This window comes from Leptosomus discolor, chromosome 1 (genome assembly GCF_034619465.1).
Source record: "Leptosomus discolor isolate bLepDis1 chromosome 1, bLepDis1.hap2, whole genome shotgun sequence".
NCBI classification, from domain to species: Eukaryota; Metazoa; Chordata; class Aves; order Leptosomiformes; family Leptosomidae; genus Leptosomus; species Leptosomus discolor.
The window spans coordinates 161,807,667-161,827,430 of record NC_141391.1 but is presented as its reverse complement, the minus strand read 5'-3'; the positions used below and the strand labels follow the sequence as shown (position 1 = coordinate 161,827,430).

Sequence of the window (19,764 nt, the reverse complement as noted above, 5' to 3'; positions counted from 1 at the left end):
AGGAGAGGAGCCGGGCTGCTCCCTTCCACTGGTTGAAACAACTGCCTGTCTTTAGCCTGCTGAGCTGCCATGGGCCTGCTGCTGCCTATGGCCCGCCCCTCTCTCTGACTGGTGAGCGTATTTGCCCGTCAAACCTTTCACCTCTCGCCTGGCCTATCTACTCGCCTTCCTTCCCCTCCCCACTCCTTCTACCTCCCCATTGGCTGTATGCACAGGAGTGCGGCGCCTTCGATTGGTCGAGCGGACACGGCCCGCCCCGTTGCTACAGCGACGACCCTCCCCTCTCCCGCCCCCGCAGCCGGCCCGGGTCGGCCCGTGAGGGGATGGAGGGCGGCGGCGGCGGCGGGGCCGCGGCAGCGCCCGATGTGGGGTCAGGGCCGGAGTCAGAGCCAGAGCCGGGGGCCGGGCTGGCGCTGGGGGCTGCTGCAAGCGCCCCCCTCGGCTACCTGCACGTCCTGTGGCAGCGGGAGGAGCCCGCGGGCAAGATCCCGGCCCGCCGCCTGCGCAGGGCCGTCCGCCTCCACCGCCGGCTGGGGCCTACGGGCAAGGAGAGCCACGGTGAGCGGGGAGCGGGGTGGAGAGAGAACCTCCGGTTTGGGGAGCCGGTAAAGCTTCGGCTTTCCCGTGTGCGGGGCCTCTGGACGGAGGTTGGATCTGCTCGGTGGGCGGCTTGGGGAGGCACCCTTGCTGCTGCCAGGGGAGGGTGCCGGCCAGGAGCGGGAGGCCTCAGGAGGAGACAAGGAGAGCGCTTCTTACCTGGCATCGTGATCTCCTGCTTCCCCTTCTCTGGGCTGAGCAAGCACCAGCGTGGTTTGGGCCCTGCGTCTGGGCTCAAGTACTGGGATGGGATGTTTCGGTAGGGAAACGCTCCTTTTTCCTCTGTGCTTTCCAGTAATTGCTTTCTTTTTGCCATAGCCCTGAAAAGGCTGCGCGAAGCTGCCAATAGCAACGACTTGGACACAGGTAAGTCTTCTGCCAGTCCTACTTGGGACGTCTTCCTGGAAGGGCAGTTTTGTCAAGGACCTTTATTTTAGGAGAGGAGGAGGAGGGTGCAGGTAGTTTGTAGGCATGGTGCTTTAGATGCTGCAAATCTAGAAGGTGCTTTTCTGGAGCCTTGTTTCGTTCCCTGAGCAGAGTGAGGCTGGTTATAGTATTCACTTTGTCACTGTGTTCTGGTTCATAGTGTTAGTTTTCCAACTGCCTCAAGCTAAATCAGCACTGTTCCAGCTTCTCTGGTGTGTAACTTTTGCCTGGTTGTAAGCAGCAGGAGAGTACTGTTTTGGTAAAGTGGAAAAGTTATATTTATCTAAGCCATACCCTGTGTGATGAGACTGTGACCAAGTAGATCACAGCCAGGACCAGCGCTGGACTCTGCCTCTCACAGTGACTTCAGAGAAGGCTTGTGGCCTATCTGTGACTCCCTTTACCTCTCTATACTGTAGATTAGGGGAGGTTTGATAGGAAATGTCCAGCAACAATTTTGGTGTATGTTATCTGCCTCTTATCATTGTCCCTCCTTAGACTATACTGTCCCCTCAGCTGTGCTGTTCATCAGGGCATTCTGTGAATAGAATTGGAAACTGGTTGGACTTGTAGAAACTCCGAGTATATTAGAACAGAGGTTTGTCTGGTGTGCTTCACCCTTTGCCTCCACAGTACACCTTGTTTCATGAACTAATGGATAAAGTTCGTGTGTGAGCTCTGTCAGTGCAGAAAGGCCTGGCTTCAGTCACCAAGTCAAGAGGAAGAATGAAAGAATTGGGCTTTATGAAAGTCTCTGTTTCAATCCGTCTTAGAATTTTACACCTGTATTTGATACACAGGTTCCCCTCTTTACAATCGTGCTGTGTTTTGTGTACTCTGCAACTTGAGGAAGTGTCTGATGAAGAATTTATTCTTCATCAACAAGTAAAAATCTTTGCTGTTTCCTGTGGTGGCACTGGGTGGGAGAGGTTATGTCATTTCCTGCTGGCTTCAGGGAAGGACTAGGTAAAGTGTTCCCCATTAATGGTTCTCACTGGTGGCGCTGTGAGTCTCCCTATCTTTCTTCTGGAGTGTCAAACATCCCCTGTTAGTGCCGCTTCCAGATTTTCAGATGTTCCTTTCAGTTCTGTACCACCCTTAAAGCAGTAGGTGTACAGTAAGGAATTAAAATCTGACTACAGTTTGATCTCTGGAAGCTGAGATGAATGGTGACTGACAGTGGTCTGAGCTATCTAGTTTCTTGTCTCCAATACTGGTCAGTCTTGGCTGTGGCAGGATATGCTATTAAAGATCTAAAATACAGCAAATCCGTCAGTATTTTTAACACCTACAGAATGAGCTTTATTTTACACACTGGTGACTATAACACAATACTTTCAAAACAACAGGAGCCATAGCCCTTACAGCTGCCCTTATGCATGTTGCAGTAGATCATACTTTTATGTCCCTAAGCTTTGCAGCCTTTACTGGTCTCTTTGCCTTTGTTATACCCAATACTGGAGTCACACTAGTTTCTGTGTCTTTCTGTGTCTGTTTTTTCCTTCTTATCTGAGAAAAGGAAGTAGTTCAGGTTACAAGAAGTTCCAATGGTGGCATTGAAGAAGTAGCTGGGTGGAAAAACAGGGGGAACAAGTGTGAGTAGATGATGGTATGGCTACTCGAGCTGTTCACTAGCTCACTTCAATACGTCTCCTAAGGGTATATTTGCACTGCTGTTGGCAGGCTGGGGTACTCGCCTACCCGCTTCCCAGACAGTAGCCACCATTAGTTTGGCAAAAACTAGGAGTTTCAGATGAATCTAGGAGGGGGTGTATTCAAAACAGGTGTGAAGAGGTGGCTTTTCTCACTGCGTGTGGTTAACACTGTGAAACTTCTTGCCGTGGAACCATGCTGATGTGAAAAGTTTACACAGATGCAGAAAAATGACCATGGAATTGTATGCAGAAAGCCCATGGAGGGATAGTAAGCTAATTCTAGCTTGGGAAGAGCCTGAGATGCAGCTGACTAAAGGCTGTGAGAGTTAGCCCCACATCCTTTCTGTCTTTTTATAGTTTTCTATAGGCATTTGCTGCTGATTGTCCTTGGAGCTTGAAAATTTTTCTAGAGGGATCCTTAGCCTTAACTGTTACAGCTCTTGGTTTATCTTTTATGGCACTACATGGAAGCTGGTGAAGGATGTAACAGAGGGTGGAGGGCACGCCGCCTGGGCTGGTTCTGCTGCACAACCGGGAGCTGGTTCAAGTCCAACTGACTTGGCATCTGGCAGAGTGTGATTCTGCCCGTAGAAGAGGGAATAGCATCACCCCTTTCTGATCAGGTGCCCCTTCAGCTTACCTGTTTTCTTCTCCTCCTTGGGGCTGTCAGTGCAGCAACTCCTGGAGGACGGAACGGACCCCTGTGCGGCGGATGACAAAGGCCGGACAGCCCTGCACTTTGCCTCCTGCAATGGCAACGATCACATCGGTGAGTGGGGCGGGGGAGTTCTGCCTTCCAGTCTCACCGCGGCCGAGATTTCGAAGGATGCTTTTTATTTTGATTCAGCACGTGACAGAGATTGCTGTTTTCTGTGCGTTTTTGTGGCAAAGTTGCCGGCTGAACTCTGGCTCCAGGGCTTGCCGTAACTCCCTGCTGAAGGGGGAGCAGGAGCTCCCAGCTCTGGGGCTGTACTGGTGCAGAAGGAAGGGTGGCCTTGGTCCCGATTCCTCTCCTCGGGGAGCCCAGGGGCAGTGGCACTGCCTGGCTTTGTGCTGGGTCCTTCAGCTTTGCTGCACAAGCCTCCATCCCCTGTCTCTGGGAGGAAGCTGATGAGCCGAACAGAAGCACCCGGACCTGTGGCCCATGTGGGCCTGACCCGTGGGGCAAAGGGAAGGGACTGACGTGGCTGTGTTTACTTGTTTCCAGTGCAACTGCTTCTGGACCATGGGGCTGACCCAAACCAGAGAGATGGGCTGGGAAACACCCCCTTACACTTGGGTAAGTGCCACACAGATGAGCTTTGCATGTGGAGAGGTGAGGTGAACACTGCCTTGCTGGTTTTTTCTTCTCCACCTTCCTCTTTCCTGTGCATCACAGTATGCATCCCCAGCTTTAACAACCTAGGAGGGACTCTTTGCATTTCACTCCTCACAAAGGTTTAAGGGTCAGAGTTTGAGAAAATCCATTTCCCTCCCTTTGCCAGCCTCGAGGAGTGCAAGATCTATTCCAGAGGGAGTACTCAGGCTTGAGTGTGAGGTTGCCTTTAGCAGTTGGGCTATTCCTCTTTCCCATGGCAAAGAGCCCTTTGGGAAGGAAGAAGCTCCACTCTTGAGCAGAAGCTCCTTTGTGTTTGCTAGTACCTCTGAGTTGCGTGTCCTGTGTTTTCCCTCCCCAGCTGCCTGCACGAACCATGTTCCTGTCATCACCACGCTGCTGCGCGGAGGTAACATTTCCTCTATAACAATTACAGCCTGTCCCTTTCCTGCCCTGCCCCTGTTGATACTCCCCAGGGACACCGAGTCTTGAAGACAGACCTCACTTTCTGTCTTTGCTTACACATCTTGCAGGGGCCAGAGTTGACGCCTTGGATCGAGCTGGCAGAACCCCACTGCACCTCGCTAAATCAAAGCTAAACATCCTGCAGGAAGGGCTCTCCCACAGCCTGGAGGCCGTACGCCTTGAAGTGAAACAGGTAAAAGAAACAGTGCTGTGTTCTGGTTAGGTGGTGCAGCCCCTGGCAGTCTCCTGCACCCTCTGAGGGTGAACTATCATTTAGTAGCTGTTTCAAATACCTGTCTGTAGGCTCTTAGCTGCTCTGGGGAGAGTTTGACTATTTCCTTCTGTTTTCAGAGACCTTCCTTTTTTCCCAACCACTACTCTGAATTTTTGCAGGACCTCTCTTGGCTCTGGTAGGCCAAGGATGCATTGAATGTCTTAATTCTCGGGCTATATGGAGCGTTCTCTTTCCTTCAACCACTGTGTAAGACAGATGCCTTGTGACAGGAGAGGGACCACAGCATGGGGCTGTAGCTATGGCGTACACACTCAGGGACTCTACAGTCCTGGCACAGTCTGCCCTGCTCCGATACGTGGGGGCATAGAGTAGGACAGCAGTCACGGGGCTGCATCATGAATGCACGAGGTGTGGGCCTCGCTTCAGGAGCCACAAGGATTTTCATCCTCGGTGCACAAGCAAATCCTGCTGGAGTGGGAAGTCCCTGCTCCTCACAGCGAGGGAAGCTAGCTAGCCATAAAGAAAAGCTTGATGCTTTCAGGGCTGGACCTTATGCTTTTTCAGCTGGGCCTGTCTCTCTTCCCTTAAACCAGGCACAGGGATCACGACTAGTCCCTCTGTGGCTGATCAACGCCTCTGGTGACTCACTGGGCTTTGTTGCTGCCATTAGTGCTTTCCAGTTGCTTTGCATGTGCGCTTCTCTGTGGGTCATGTACGCTGCCACGTACCGCAGCGTCAAGGCTGTGCTTGGCAATTTGACTGCCATTTCTTTTTCCTGTAAAAACATCCCAGCCTGGTGCAGCTGTCTGATGTTTCCCTCTTATGCCCGTTGGTTTCAGATTATCCAGATGTTGCGGGAATACCTGGAGCGTCTGGGGAGGCACGAGCAAAAGGAGCAGCTGGATGATCTCTGCTCCAGGTTACAGATGACTAGCACAAAGGAGCAGGTAGGCAGCGTTGAGCTACCGTGACTCACCTACTTGTGTGTTGTGACTTCTGTGTTCGGGAGAATGCAGCTGCATGAGCAAGGTGGCATTGAAGACACGGTTATGGAAGCGTTCTCGCTCACGCTGGGTAAAGTGAGCAAGTCACATGATAACTCGTGGTACTCCTTTAGTTTGGAATTCAAAATGCAGAAAGCATTTTGTGTGCCTAGCGGCTCGGCAGAGAAGCCAAAGATCAGATGGGCCGAGGGCACAGGCATTTTAAGGACGGGATCAGCACAACTACACAGTGTTGCAGGGTCTGTTTGGGTTTTCTTCCACAAAAGACTGGCCCTTAGAAACAGGCTTAGAGGGAACAGCCCTGATACCATTGTTGAGTTCCGGGTAATGCAGCAACATGCTTCTGTTTATAAAGGACTGGCTAAATCGCACGAGGTGGAGGTCAAGCACTGACCTCCAGAGGAAAGGGGAGAAGCTCCTGTTGTCTTAGGTTAGGACTCGTTTGATCGTGAGGACAGGAACCCTTCTACACAATTGTGGGACCAAAGGGATCCTGTCCTAGTGTAAGCTCAGCATGGGCATTACTGGCAGTCCTGGTGCAAGGGTGGTCCCTGCTGCGTGGGGGTTTCTTCTGTGGTGGTGGGCGACTGCGCAGCTGCATTCCCCTGCCTAACAGCCAGCTGTATTCTTCTGGCAGGTGGATGAGGTTACAGACCTCCTGGCGAGCTTCACATCACTCAGCCTGCAGATGCAGAAGATGGAGAAGAGGTAATGGGCTTCCAAATCATCTTCCTGATGCAGCAGGAGAAGCCTCAGAAAGAAAAAGAAGCTGAAGCTTGCTTCCCAGATTGCTGAATAAACATTGCTGCCAGCAGCTGTTCCTGCCAGATCCACTCTCTGCTGGTGTTCAAGACTGTTCCTGTTGGTGCTGCCACAGCTGCCTCACGGGGAGGCAGCAGGCTTTGGACAACAGACAACAGAATGCTGCAGCTCAGACTTTTGGGAAAAAAAAGAGCTGCCCTTCTTTTTATCAGATGGGCTGACGCTGCATAGGATACCCCTTCCAGAGATATTTTGCCTTCTCCCAAGCACTTCAGCTTGATGTGGGTGGTGGCCGATGCCATGTGCAGTCACCAGCCCTGACTAGTGCATTCGGCAGCTGGCCGACATCACAGAAATGCTTGGAACCTTGTGCCACCTCCACAGCGCTCACTTGCACGGGGGACAGAGTGGATGCCTCGGTCAACAGAGGGCTTTGTGCTGTGAGAAGAACACACAGTTAGTTCTGTACGCTAGCAGCTGAGCAAACATACTGCCTTGAGAAACACACACCGAGGTTTAATCTGAACCTTCCCCAGAGCCTGCGGTCAGAGGGCAGAGAATCTGTCTGGTTATAAATGGGATACAAAGCTTTTAATCACTAGACTAACAGCTTTCACTGGCCCTGGTTTTTAAATCAGTGCTGCAAGTTAGTGCTTAAATACTACAGTGAAACATTTGAAAAAAATACCCAGGCAGACAGCTAGCCAGTCAGGGCTGCCCTGATGCAAGGGTTGGAGGTGGCTTAATCCTCGCGCAGTTTTAGGCAGACATCTACATCCTGCCCAAAAAACCCCACCGTAACTGACTTGTGTTTCCTGTTCCTGGTGGTCTCGGGCAAGAGGTCCAGTTGCAACAGGAGGTGTTGTGTATCCAGCCGTATTATTGGGATGGAGGTGGATATATGGCTGCCTCAGCAGCACCAAACCCAGAGCTGACCCATACTGTGTTGCTTGCTTGTCATGGAGAGGTGCGGCTCCAGGACCTCAAGTGCAGCATGAGGAACGAGTTATGACCTCTGCTGGGAGCCTCAAGTGATTGCAGCTATGAAGGATGCAGGGAATTGCCCTTGCTAATCTCTTGCTTCTGCCCCACTGTGGTTAGTAACGAAGACATAGATAGCTTTGTTCTGGAGCAGGGATCCATTAGTCTTGTTGTCAGTAGTGCACAAATAGCAGCAGGGTGACAAGAACATGCCCAATAGAGTTCCCACCTGTGTGCCACACATAAATGACACGGCGTGCTGGTAGCAATACCCATCCCACAGCCTGGGGACCGCTGATTTGGAAGCGTTCATTCTTAGGATTCAGCTTAACCATGCAACAGCCACGGTCCGGAGCGTTCTTCAGAGATCTTCAGGGCAGCATGTTCTTTAATATCTGGCCTCTTGTCCAGGAAGAGGCTAAGTGGACCTCCATGTTCAAAGCTGAGTTACCAGAAATAGGCATGGCTTTTAGATGGGTTCATCCATGGGGTGCTGAAGGCCATGACTGGGGCTAATGGTCTTGTGATTTGGCTGGAGCTGTCACTGTGAATACTGCTACTTCGTTACGATACGCTGGATGGGAAGGATACCGAGGGGGTGGGAGACAATCTGGCCTTTTTGTATTTAGAACTTCAATAAAATCCTATCAGCCTTTTTGGACTCCTCAGCCAAGTTCTCTCTTTTTGAGAACTGCTCATTTTCTCTTTCTTTACCTATGTTCCAGGCCCCACACACAGCACTGGACTTGGTAACTCCTGCTCTCGTACCTGGTGCTGAAATCAGAAGCAACAACACAAAGTTGTTTGAATTCAAACACCAGGCTGTTTGCAGATCAAGGTACACAGTTGCTGACTCACCTTCTGATCTTGACTCCCACAGCCAAGAAATTTAAACTTTGAATCTAGTTAGATGCTGTGAAACTGTACAAATACAGGAAAGAGAATCTCAGTGGGATTGCTTCAAGCTGGAAGATGGGATGTTTTGGAATGAGGGAAAACAGCATTGCCCGGTCTGCACTGCTGCAAAAGTAAGGAACCGTTGGGGAGAAGGTGGCTGAACTCGTGCCTTGCCCTGTGCCAGATAAAATGGCTGTGCTGTGAAGATACAGCAAGGGGATGAGGGGCTGGGGCGGGACATCTGGGCAGGGCAGAGAATTCCCAGCGTGGTCCCTGTGTGAGGAGCAGAATGTCCCATCTTTACTTTCCTTGTTTCTTCCTGGCTTCACAGCCTCGTCTTGGTGTCCACATACACGCAGCTGCCAGCGCTTCTGCACTCAACAGCCTTGTTGCTGAGGAGACCATTAGGGTGCCTGAAGAGCAGGCGGCTGAAATGCTCTTTATCGCTGCAGTTACCTTAGTTGCTGGTATTGTCTGCTAACTAGGCACAGCTTGAGAGCTTTCCTCAAAACCAGGAATAACGCCTATCTGGGACTCAGAGAGAAGCTTTTAGCCTGAGCACACGTGATGTTGTTGTCCACAGATTTTCAGGCCTTTGTCTTGCCTGGTGCTGGAGAGAAGAGTGGATCTGGTTTTCAGTGGGGAAAAAAAATGCATCCTATAGGAATCATATTCTATGAATCACTGCAGTCAGGTCTGATTTCCTGCCTCAGGGCTGAAGCACTGGGCTTCTGAGAGCCGTATCATGTGTTTGGCACTGGACTAAGAAAAGTTTTAGGTTTGTTTGTGTCAGCTGGTCATGCCAAAGCCTAGACTACCCTGCTGTGCTCAGCAGCTGTATCTAGAAAGAGAGTTAGGTCCTGGGGAAGGAAAAAAAAGAAAGGAAAGGTTCCAGGGGAGGAGGAGATGTGGCTTCATGCTGCACAGAGAGCTGCTCACTGGCACTGTTTTTTCCACTGCTTCTGGCCTTTCCCAGCAGCTTTTCCCCCTGCCCTTGTGTCCTGGGCCACAGATTTCCCCACGCAGCCCATAGGTGGGAGACTGGTGGCAACTTTCTGCATCTCTCAGAGGTGTTTGCTGCAGTAAGAAGTGTGAGAACAACAGCACAGGTTTCCCTCTGCTATTTATTTTGCCATTAAACTTAGTCCAATCTCCTCATTTTCCTTGTGCTACACCACGAAGCACACCTTCCAGGTCCCTTTCCTGAGCAGTGGTACATGCCCCCACCCACCCTCAGGGCCAGAATGTCAACCAGGACTTGACCTGAGGCCATGCTTCCCCCTCACTGCCTTCTGGCCTCCAAATATACTCCATTTCGCCTCCTCATGCAGAGCACAGCTCTACAGTGGCATGCTGAAGCCCCAGCCACTGAAACCAGCAGCAACCTCCACAGCTTTATAGCATCTCTGCTGTAAGACACAACCAAAACCAGCCAGGTCAAGGATCTGGCTCATCCAAGCAAGTGAAGACTGAAAACCTGCTTGTGTCTCACTGAGGACGCAGAGCAGAAGCAACAGCCCTCAACAAAGCTTCCCAAGGAAGCTGCATGGATGTTATTAAGCAAAAGGCCTTTCTCCAAAGCGGCCACTCACCCGTGCAAGCGAATGCAAAGCGCACACTGCAGTATATGCGAGCATCCAGAATCTGTTCAACTCTTCAGCAGCTGAAATAATTAAACTCCAGGGTATTGAGCCAACATCTGAACCCCATTACTTCCTCCACCTTGGCCTTTCTAGCAGACTCCAAATCCATCATTGTAATTATCCACGCTCCTAAAGAAGCCCCATGAAGCATCTCTGGCAAGACTCCCACCCTTTCATCTGCTCCCTCCGCTCATGCTGTGAGCAAGACAGAAAAGTACTTGCCTTCTTTGTGCGCTGCGCCTGGCCAGTGTGGGAGAGCAGCCCTGGGCAGCTCAGGGCCCATGGGGCGACTAGATGGAAGAGACAGCAGTTTTGATTAGGAAGCTGATAAAGGAGATATGGCAAATAGCGTTTCTCTAGTTTTTTTCTGAAAGCTCTGAGAGAGTGCGTGGTTGTTAGAAGAATTAAATGGTCAGCTGGCAACCTGCTCAGGCTGGTCATGGGTTAAGAACCCAGCAGCTGAACCCAAAAGCAAGTAAGCAGAATTCCCTATAGCTAATAGCGCTGCGTGCCCTGACCACCCCTGTCACACTCTTACTTCTCTGCCTGCGAGCCGGCAAGGCTGTCCTGCTGCGAGCCGCCTTTGCAGGGCCCACCTGGCTCTTGGCAGAGCGTCTGCACAAGGTCCCGTTCCCAGGAGCTCGCGGGGAAACACAGGCAGCGCTCAAGCCTGTTGCTCTGCCGGGGAATTAGGAACTGTCCTCATTACAGCTTTCCGTCTCCCCCAGCCCCACGTCGGCAGACAGGGAAACCCCCCCACCAGGGCTGCCAGAGCCGCACGAAGGGGCAGAGGCAGGAGGAGCTTCTCGGCACCTGGGTCTGACACCTCCCAGCAGTGTGGGGCTACCACGGCACGCACGCTGGGGAGATGCCAGGCACCAGAGGCAGCACGCAGCTGGCAGGACTACGTTGCCCCGAGAGGGTAGCTATGCCCGGCTTGCAGGGGGGCTGGTGCTGAGCACTAGCCGCAAGGCCCCGTCCTGCTGTCACCTCTCCCGTTCCCAGTGCCAGCGCCCAGCAGAGCTGCGCTCAGCCCACGTGGCAAAACAGCCTCTGCAGGGTTAAAGCTGAGCTCGTCAGGCTGAGTGATGACAAGTAGGAAAGAAAATATAAGGAAGGAGTCACTAATTAAGGTGAGAAGCTGTGAGCGGGGACTGCAGAATGCAAATCAGTCTGGAGGGGAAGCTGCGTGGAAAGCAGCAATTAAGCTCCTTCAGCTTTAATTAAACCTGGCTCTATAACAAGGATGTGACACCTTTTCTTCATCTCTGCCTTTGAGCCGAGAAGCCAGTTGGAGCGTGTATGCTGTTGCTGGGCAGACAGGAATACCCTCCTGGCTCCAGAGCCTCCTCAAGCCAGGCTCAGTGTCTGCCCTTCCCGCTCACGTGCTTCCCAAAATCAGGGCTTAGCACCAGGCAGAGCTTAGGGATGGGAGCCAGGGCTTGCAGACACTTGCTGCACTAAATGCACATTCTCGCCCAGGTCTTCTCTCTGCCCTCTCTGTCCTGTTTTATTTAGGCTTCACCCCAATGTGCAGCAGTTTGTCTGACCTGATCAGCTTCCTTCGCAAGCTGGGACCAGGATGAGCACGGTCAGGGGGTGACCAACAGCCCCGCCGCATGTGGGCAAGAACAGGCAGCATCTGGCTGTGCCGCATCACTGCTCCCGACTGCTGTCCCTTCTTACTCCAGTGCTTTGGGCTGTGAAGTGAGTCCTCACCCACAAAAATGATGTACACGTTCGTGTTACCTGGAGGCCATGTGAGCTGGCCACCAGCCACGGCATCATGTGCAAAGGGCAGCTGCAGGACTAGCCGTCCCCGAGAAGGTGGGCACAGCACACTGGACATGTTTCCGAAAAGCATCGGCGACACAGGAGTGGCAGCCACCACAGGGGAGGGGAACTGGAGAAATCAGAAACAGGGATAGGAGGCAAGGGAGGCTGCAGGTGCAACCATCAAACACTTGAATGGAAAAAGAAAAATAATTCCCAGCGCAGCGCTTCGGGTGACCTCTGCACAGGGAACGGGGTGTCCTTGGAGCTGAGCTCTAGCGAGGCGTGCAACAGCTTCAGTGAGGGTTAGAAGTACCACGTTGCCTGGGAATTTTAAGAGTGGGCAGGACAAAGCAATAAGGGAAGATTTAGGCAAGCAGAAGCAAGGGGACAGACAGAAAAAAGAAATAAAGGGGGGGGGGGGCTCATGGCTCTGCTCAGACACATCACAGCTCTGCAAGCCCTTTGCTGCCTGATGTCCCCCAACCCCGCTGTACAATGCTTACAGCACTGAGAGCGTCGAAGGGCACAGCTGGGGCCCAAACCCCTTTACTTTTGATGCAGCCTCCAGCTGCCTCACCAAGGTTCCACCGTGCACAGGGACAAGCAAGGATGCTGGCGGCTTCCGCAGCCCGTGAGGGGCTCAGGACACCACTGACGGGGCTGTGCAGCCTCCAGCAGTTTCTCGTTTGACACAGGCTCATGTTGGCAATCGGCTCCCGACAATCAGCAGGCTGGTAGTAAATGGCTCTTCTCTGCCAGCTGGTGCTCCCTACCGTTAGCCTCCTCGCTGTTTTAATTAGCTGGAAATTGAGGAGCGCAGTCCCTGCAGATTTCCAGGCTACAGCGCCTGCCGTAGCACCCAGTCCTTGCGTCTCCACCTGGAAAGTCAGCCTGTAGGGCTTTGCCGGCAGGGATCTCTCCATGCACATGCTGGCTGTGGGCAGTGGGGTGTGGGGAAGTGAACTGCTGTGGAAGGAGAGTGATCTGCCTCGTTCAGGGCAAAGGTGTTCACTCTGAAACCTACTGCTGGCTGCCATGACGATGTGCAACTGTTACCCAGCTCCAGTGTGGAAGTCTGGAGTGTCCCACAACTAAAGTCACTAAAGAATTTTGCCGAGTTTTCCCTCTTTCACCTGCTCTTACGGCATTATGGGTGCAGACCTGCCTCATGTTAAGAGTTACATAGTCATGAGCCACACAGCACTAATTAGATACCTTATGTAATTAAGGAAGAAGAAGGCTGTTGCAATAATATAAAGTTTACTGTAAATACTGAGCTGGGATGGCAGTAGGTCTAATGATTTGTGGCTGAGGCCTCTCAGGCCTGGCTGCAGGATTGTGGAGGGAGCAGCTGAGCAGCTCTGTGGAGCTTGAGCTCAGTTTTATGGGTCTGGATAAGTGAGCTCACTTCTTTCACTGCCAACAGAAAACCGTCGCAGTGGGGATAAGGTGTGGACCTGATGATCCTGGCCTCTCCTGGAGGAAAGCAAAGCCCCTGGGATGCAGTCAGGAAGTGTGATGCCAAGAGCATTTCTCCCTCACCTCTCACCATGGAGGTCCATCGGTTTCTTTCCCTTCCTCAGGGCTTGCCTGGCCAGCAAAAGCATTCTCTTTCCCCAGTCCCAGTCTCTCAGGTGACTTGTCTTTGCCCCCTTCCTAGGCCTTCTTCCAGGGCTTGTCCTACAGCATCACCAAAAGCTTCCAACCCACAGGACTGAGGCTTAGGGGCTACGTCTGCACTGGCAAATGACACAGGATCTGTCCTGCTTGCACTTGCAAGCCAGGTGGCATCACGGAGCTTGTGTCCCCACACCGAAGCTGCCTCACCCCTACTGAGGATGGTCTCAGGCAGCTGCAATCACCACGTGGCACATGGACTTGGCCTACTGGGGAAGCCAAGTACCCTGCTTGTCCCCCTTCCCCTCTCTACTCATGTCACGACTATGTGACAAAACCGACTATGTGACAAAACCGGAGCTGCGTGAAGTCAGCCATGTGCCTGGCCCTGGTTCTGCCAGGCACGGTGGCAAATTGCGGCTGTTGCAGCAATGCACATCCCACCGTCTCTCTCCCTCTCCCCTGTGCGCTAGGCTGGTCAAAGGCCTTGCTTGGATCGTGTTTTTTCTGGGCTTCTCTGGCAGCCTGATGATGCAGAAAAATGCTGGAGAAAGTTACCATGGGGCTGAGTGACGCTCACCCCAGCTCCGGAGCAGCGTGACGCTGCTGGGGTGGGGAGAAGGCTCCTTCCAAAACGTGGGTGCTCTGCCAACACATTGCTTCCCACCTCCCTCATGCCCTCTTGTCCTCCATTCTGCCCTCTGCTTCTACCCCCTCACTTTGGCCTGCCTTCTCGCTGCCGCTTTCTGTCCCTGTGGATGGCTCCCGCCCAGCCCCCCAATTTCTCATTCATATTGCCCCCCTCCACCTGTCCTCTTGCCATCCCTCTTTTTCCCTCTCTCTGCTTCTGTCTCCCTCTCCCATGACTTTCTCTTGAACACCAGCAGTGCTGGATCTGTCTTAAAACTCTCAGCTTTGCTTCTTCTGTACATTTCTGCAGCGTCTGCAAAGTCAAATAAAACAAATGATGCCCTGCTAGTGCCTCGGGAGCACCAGACCGTGGTCAGACGGCTCATGCAGCCTCCACCACCTCCAGCCCAAACTGCAGAGCCCCTTGCTGGGCAGAGATCGTATGCAGCACACAGCAAACGTGTCAGGAGAAGGAAATTACCAGGGTTTATTAAGGTCGAGCAGGGGAGAAATTCCAGCACCTTCTGGTGAATGTGATTTCTTGTCGCACCCCACCATTCCCACGGCACTTCCCATCCTTCTCACTGTCAGTCCACGAGGACTCTTGGCCGTGCTGCGAGGTGTCATTGAGCTGCTACCACAGCCAAAGGCTCCTCTGCAGTGCTCCCAGGTGGACATGGGTCCCACAGCAATCCTATAACGGTGGCCAGCTTGGAAGATGTCCCAACCCACTGAGCGGTGCTGGCCTGGTGCTCTCCTGGAAGCCCTCTCCATCAGGTAGAAAGCGGCACTGAGGAGACAGGACTGAACTAAGTGCATATGGGTGTGATGGGCCTGTTTCTCCTTTGCCTCACTGCAACTGTCACCTGGCTCCACAGCTCATTTTGCAGCTTGGCTACTTTCTTCTGCTTTGCTGACAGCCATCAATTCGCTCACAATCATCATCATCATCACATGGAAAAAAATGTCTGGCCAAGTCAGTAAACCACACACATGGGGCTAATATCACTGAACAACGTCACTGCTCGGAGAGCAACAGCTCCTTCAGCCCCAGAAGGAAGGGATGAAACTCTGAGTAGCCAGCAAAGATCAAAGACGAGGCAGCAATCCCTCAGGAATTTGCAAAGGGCAAACAGAAAGTAAGCATACAGGCGGATTAGGTGGAACAATGTGGTGGAAGGAGTTAGCACGCTGGTTTAGGAAGAACTGAGGATGTCTATCAGGAATTATTTCTGAACTGTGAGCATTGGGACAGCACCCTGCAGGATCTGCTTGCAAGAGCTAAAGCTAGGTGGGACAGAACTCTAGGAAACATATTCCATCGAGTACTTTTGGTGGAGCAGGGTGGAGAGAAGAGACTGGACAGATGGTCCTTTCCTCCTTGAACTTCAGAGAAGCCACAGATGCAGAGGGCAGGCATGCAGAGGTGTCGGCACACAAGCCTTTCCATTCTTCAGCTGCCACGGCATAAATCATTTGAGTACAGGTAGTGACTGCTGCAGAGTTTGGATCATTGAGCTGTTGGCACAGACGGCTGGCTTTCTTGTACATCAGCCAGCGTGGCAAAGGTCCTTTGATCTGAATGCAGGGGCTAGGGAAGGAGATGAAGGTGGACAAGGGCTGCCCCTGGCCCATGGGAGGAGCAGGGCCTGTGGGCAGGGAACAGTGTTCCACTGCTTGGGGCTGCCAGGGAGAGAGGCTACCAGCTACCCTATTCACACTCAGGTCCCCATGCACTCTCTCCACCCTTCCCACCCATGCTCGATGTGCCCTTAAGAGCCTGAATTTCCTACCAGGATGTTTTCATTTTGGTTGTCTCCCTCTTAGATTTTCAAGGTGCTGCACAAAATTAGCAAGTTAGGAAGCTGGGAAATGGAGGCCTTAAAAGCTGTTGCAAAAATGCCACCCAGGTCACTTCTCATCACATTAACATGTCCCTCCATTCTGCATCTGTACGGGTGGAGTGTGCCTTTCCTACATGAATGCTGTGTGCCAGTGAGTGAAGGTAAGCGGGGACAATAGGCTAACCATTGCCACAGGATCTTTTGGTGGCTCTGCTGCATCCATTCCCCTCTGCCCCACATTATTCTGCCTCTTTGGGAATGGAGTGGCTGCTCACTGGCTGGAAAACAGGTTTCTTCACTTTGTTCATCTGTAGTGAACAGTCAGAAACTCATGAGTTCCTCTTGGAGGGGTCATAGCTAGGGGATGGCCAGCTGTTGCCAAACTTTCTACCTCCAGCAGGTCCTTCTGAACAGAGACCATGGCATCTTGTAGCTGATGAGTCCATGCTCTGGCATGTCTGGCACTTTCAGGGTCTCTCTTCCTGGTGTTCTCCTCTGGGACCTGGGTCACCTCAGTGTTGTCTCCATAGAAACCTCTGGTGCTGTTGGTGAAACCTTTGCCCACATTGACCACACGGACTTTCTTTCCAACTCTCTTCTTCTTCTTCCTGGTCTTGTTCTGGAAGAAGAGGCAGGTGAAGACTTGCTTGAAACGCTTGCGGAAATGCTTGGAGATGAGGGCGTAGACAATGGGGTTGAGGCAGGAGTTGGCATACGAAAGGCAGTGGGAAGCCAGGCGGCAAGCATAAGTGGCTCGGTTGAAGGGGAAGTGGCCAAACCAGAAGCACAGAATGACCAGGTGGTGGGGTAGCCAGCAGAGGCAGAACAGGATGGCCACAGCCACAATCATCTTGGTGACCTTACATTTGGCCTTCCGGGACTCCAAGATCCTTTCTATGGGGTCTACAGAAGTCCACAGGAACTTGATGGTCCTGGCATATGCCAGGCTCACCACGGTCACGGGCAGGAGGTATCCAAAGACAAAGGTGAGGATGTCCAGAATCTTTCGGCGCTGGTCCTCCCAGATGGGGATGCAGATGGGCACCCCGTGGTAATGGACTATCTGGTAGTAACTGAGGTAAGGCCCCGCGAAGAGCAGCGACAGTGACCAGATTGCTACAATGGCCACTCCTGCGTTGCGGGAGGTGCGGAGATCACGGGACTTCAGCGGATAGCGAATGGCCAGGTACCTGATGAGGAGGGGAAGGAGAAGGAGAGACCAAACACACATGGGTGAGATGAGGTACCTCTCCTGCTCTGTGGAGCTGCATCTGTGCATCCCTTCTCATGCAGCCACGCATCTCTTCCCCCTCCCTGCCTCTTGGTAGGAAGGGTTATGGTGAATTCACACAGATCAGGGTCATCCCAACAGTGGGTCTGGGATCTCCATCACCCACTCTGCTGTGCCAGCTTGGGAAGGGCAAGCAGCAATGCCTCTTGAACGAGGGAAGAGAAGGATAGGAGCAGGACCTAGAAGGCTCCCTGTTTCTCCTGTGGCGTGTTGCTGCCTTGGGGATTTTGCTGTTCTTGGTTTTGCATGGTGGACACCAAACCTCAGCATGTGCCTGCAATCCTCCTTCCCAAGTGAGGGCTGAGTAACCAGGGGAGGCTGGCTCTGCTGGCCCTGCCTCTGGGGAGACCCTACCTGCTTCTTACAGTACACTAAACAGGTTAAGGACTGGCCTTTTCCCCACCTCTTAGCTCAAGGGTAGCAAACAACATTGTTCCTGAGCTGAGGGACTCAAAGGGAAGGGGACACTTACCTGTCAACGGAGACGGCGGCCAGGGTGAAGCTGCTGGCATACATGGTGAGGTAGATCAGGAAATGCACAGCCTTGCAGGCAAAGGCCCCAAAGAGCCATCCATCCAGGGTGTAAATGGTGGCCTGGAAGGGGACGCAACAGACGATGAAGCACAGGTCAGCCATGGCCAGGTTAAGGATGAAGAGGTTGGTGGTGTTGTACTTGACTTGGCCATTCCGCAGCAGCACGGCCAGCACCAGCCCGTTCCCCACAGTACCCAGGAGGAAGATGAGGGAAAAGATGATGGGCACAATAATCCCTGCAGCGCGTAGCTCTGGGCTGTCGGAAGAGGCATTCCATCCCCCTGGCATCTCCTCATCTGACCGTGGGGACCTGTGCAGGGAGAAAGGGAGAAACAGCACCTGCGCATGGCTGTAGGCACATGGGTGCTGGTCGGTGTTTACCACAGTGGCCACTAGAGCTCTGGCCCTGAGGTGCCTTGTCCTGGCCTTTGTTTGATGCCCACGTTTCTCCCAGGCATGCCAATCCCAACCAGCTGGTTAAATGACAACACCAAGATCTTCAAGATGTCACTGGCAAGAATGCTGTTGGGATCAGTCAGATCAGCAGAGCTGAAGCCCCTTCCTTCTGCCAGGTTCACATCCCCACCATGGCGTCTCCTGTACTCCCAGCCCCCTGAAAGACCCTCTGCTCTTCTGCCTGGCCTCCCCTACATTCCTCCTACAATCCCAAAGCTGCTAAACCTCTTGGAACGGATTGCTTTGGCAAGTCTAAATCCTGAATGGTGTTCAACAGGGCTCAGCCATGAGGCTGTGGTAAAGGGGGCTTCCGTGGGCTGCAAGTGGTCCTGGCACACTCACCCCAGGGCTGTGCTACCTCTTGCACCAGGGACCTGATGCCTGGAGGACACCCTGCAGCAGCAGCACCCCACCACACTCCTGCCCCAAGGGAGCTCCTTAAGCTGGGAGCACCTCCATCCTGGGGCTGGCTTCTCCTTGCTCCCTTTACGGTAGTTATGCTCCACAGAGGAGAGGAAAGTAAGGGCACCTTTTCCTGGTGCTGAGAGGTGGTCACAGGTTAGATGGTGGCGCCTAGGAAAGGATGAGGGGGGAGACCTCAGAGCCACCTGAAACACAACATGATGATCATGGCGAAGGAGTGTATTATTACTGCAGCTCGAGGTATTGTGATTTGCTTCAAAACTTCCTCCAGCCCTGAGTAACACCATGCTCAGGCAGGGAGCGCCAGCAGCCTACTTCCTAATGAGCCTTCCCCATGTTATGCTATCATTAGAACAAATTGTCCTTCACTGAGCAGCAACCAAGAGGGAAAGACACTGTTATCTAGCAACTGTTGACATGCAATTAACTCTTTTTTTGGGTCATGCAAGCTCCTTCACCCCATGCTCCCCCATCCCTCAGCTCACACCACTTCTTCCCAGCAGCCTGTCTGTATCACACCAAAAAGCTGTCCCTGCCTCTCTGGCTCTTTGGTCCCCTCTGTCCTACTGTCCCCTCTGGCTCCTCCATCTGGCCCCATCAGATCTCCCTGGTCTTCCTCTGGGCATGCACCTCGCATGTAGACTGTTGGGCACCTCTGGGTGCCAACATCTCCCTGCTCAGGGAGCCCGGGGCCACGTCTCAGCTTAGGAAGCCAGCACTCACCTCTGTGAGGAAGGGCCTGCAGCTTCGAGCTCGGTCCGGCTCAGGCAGCAGTGGTGAGGAGGACGCTGCTACTGAAGAGTTTGTCAGGGCAGCACCGTCACCCCTGCCTGGTGCTCCGCTGCCTCCTCCTGCCTGCCACCAGCTCTGCTCTCTCCTGGCTCCCACACTGTCTCTCTCCTTCTGGAGCTTCTCTCTCCTCTCTGTCTCCCCCTTTTCCCTCCCTCTGCTCTTGCTGCTGATCCATTGATCTCTGTTTGTTTTTTTTTCTCCCCTCTCCCTGAGGTTGGGTTTGGAGTTAACTCCTCTCTGCCCAGCCTTCCAGCAGGATCAGATGCTCCCTGCTCCAGCATGGAGGAGGTAATGGAGAAAAAGCCCACTGCTTTCCAGTGAGAGAGGGAGGATGGAGTGGGGCACGGTCCCATGGACCCCAGCAGGCCTTGCAGGCACCCCTCAATGCTGGATGCTCAGGACGTGTGTCCCCACACCTCCA

At 53.0% G+C, this 19,764-nt stretch overlaps 2 protein-coding genes across 4 annotated transcripts; one reads left to right on the top strand and one right to left on the bottom strand.

Annotated features, from left to right (window-relative positions):
* Positions 1-323: 323 nt before the first annotated feature.
* ANKRD54 (ankyrin repeat domain 54) lies at positions 324-7,340 on the top strand. Of its 2 annotated transcripts, XM_009960356.2 has the most exons (8): positions 324-558; positions 916-963; positions 3,349-3,447; positions 3,886-3,957; positions 4,355-4,402; positions 4,527-4,651; positions 5,533-5,640; positions 6,335-7,340. In XM_009960356.2, exons 1-8 carry the CDS (start codon positions 324-326, stop codon positions 6,407-6,409), a joined length of 810 nt encoding a protein of 269 aa, XP_009958658.2. In that variant the 3' UTR covers positions 6,410-7,340. The 2 variants fall into 2 exon arrangements, with proteins under 2 accessions (XP_009958658.2, XP_086325082.1); XM_086468956.1 differs by lacking the exons at positions 324-558; positions 916-963 and adding an exon at positions 835-856.
* Positions 7,341-14,471: 7,131 nt separating this feature from the next.
* On the bottom strand, positions 14,472-19,475 carry GALR3 (galanin receptor 3). 2 transcript variants are annotated; one of them, XM_086468941.1, is made up of 3 exons: positions 19,275-19,475; positions 17,611-17,982; positions 14,472-17,037 (listed from the first exon to the last, which is right to left on the bottom strand). In XM_086468941.1, the coding sequence occupies exons 2-3, from the start codon at positions 17,958-17,960 to the stop codon at positions 16,152-16,154; spliced, it is 1,236 nt and encodes a 411-aa protein (XP_086325067.1). In that variant the 5' UTR covers positions 17,961-17,982; positions 19,275-19,475; the 3' UTR covers positions 14,472-16,151. The 2 variants fall into 2 exon arrangements, with proteins under 2 accessions (XP_086325067.1, XP_009958657.1); XM_009960355.2 differs by having other exon boundaries at positions 17,611-19,475.
* Between the last annotated feature and the right edge of the window lie 289 nt (positions 19,476-19,764).

Bases quoted from the DNA above. Each gene is read 5' to 3' on its own strand.
- ANKRD54 (XM_009960356.2), top strand. From the start codon at position 324: ATGGAGGGCGGCGGCGGCGGCGGGGCCGCGGCAGCGCCCGATGTGGGG. The intron at 964-3,348 runs GTAAGTCTTCTG...TGGGGCTGTCAG, and splicing joins TAGCAACGACTTGGACACAG to TGCAGCAACTCCTGGAGGAC. The intron at 4,403-4,526 runs GTAACATTTCCT...CACATCTTGCAG, and splicing joins CACCACGCTGCTGCGCGGAG to GGGCCAGAGTTGACGCCTTG.
- GALR3 (XM_009960355.2), bottom strand. From the start codon at position 17,960: ATGCCAGGGGGATGGAATGCCTCTTCCGACAGCCCAGAGCTACGCGCT. The intron at 17,038-17,610 runs GTAAGTGTCCCC...CCTCCTCATCAG, and splicing joins GCCGCCGTCTCCGTTGACAG to GTACCTGGCCATTCGCTATC.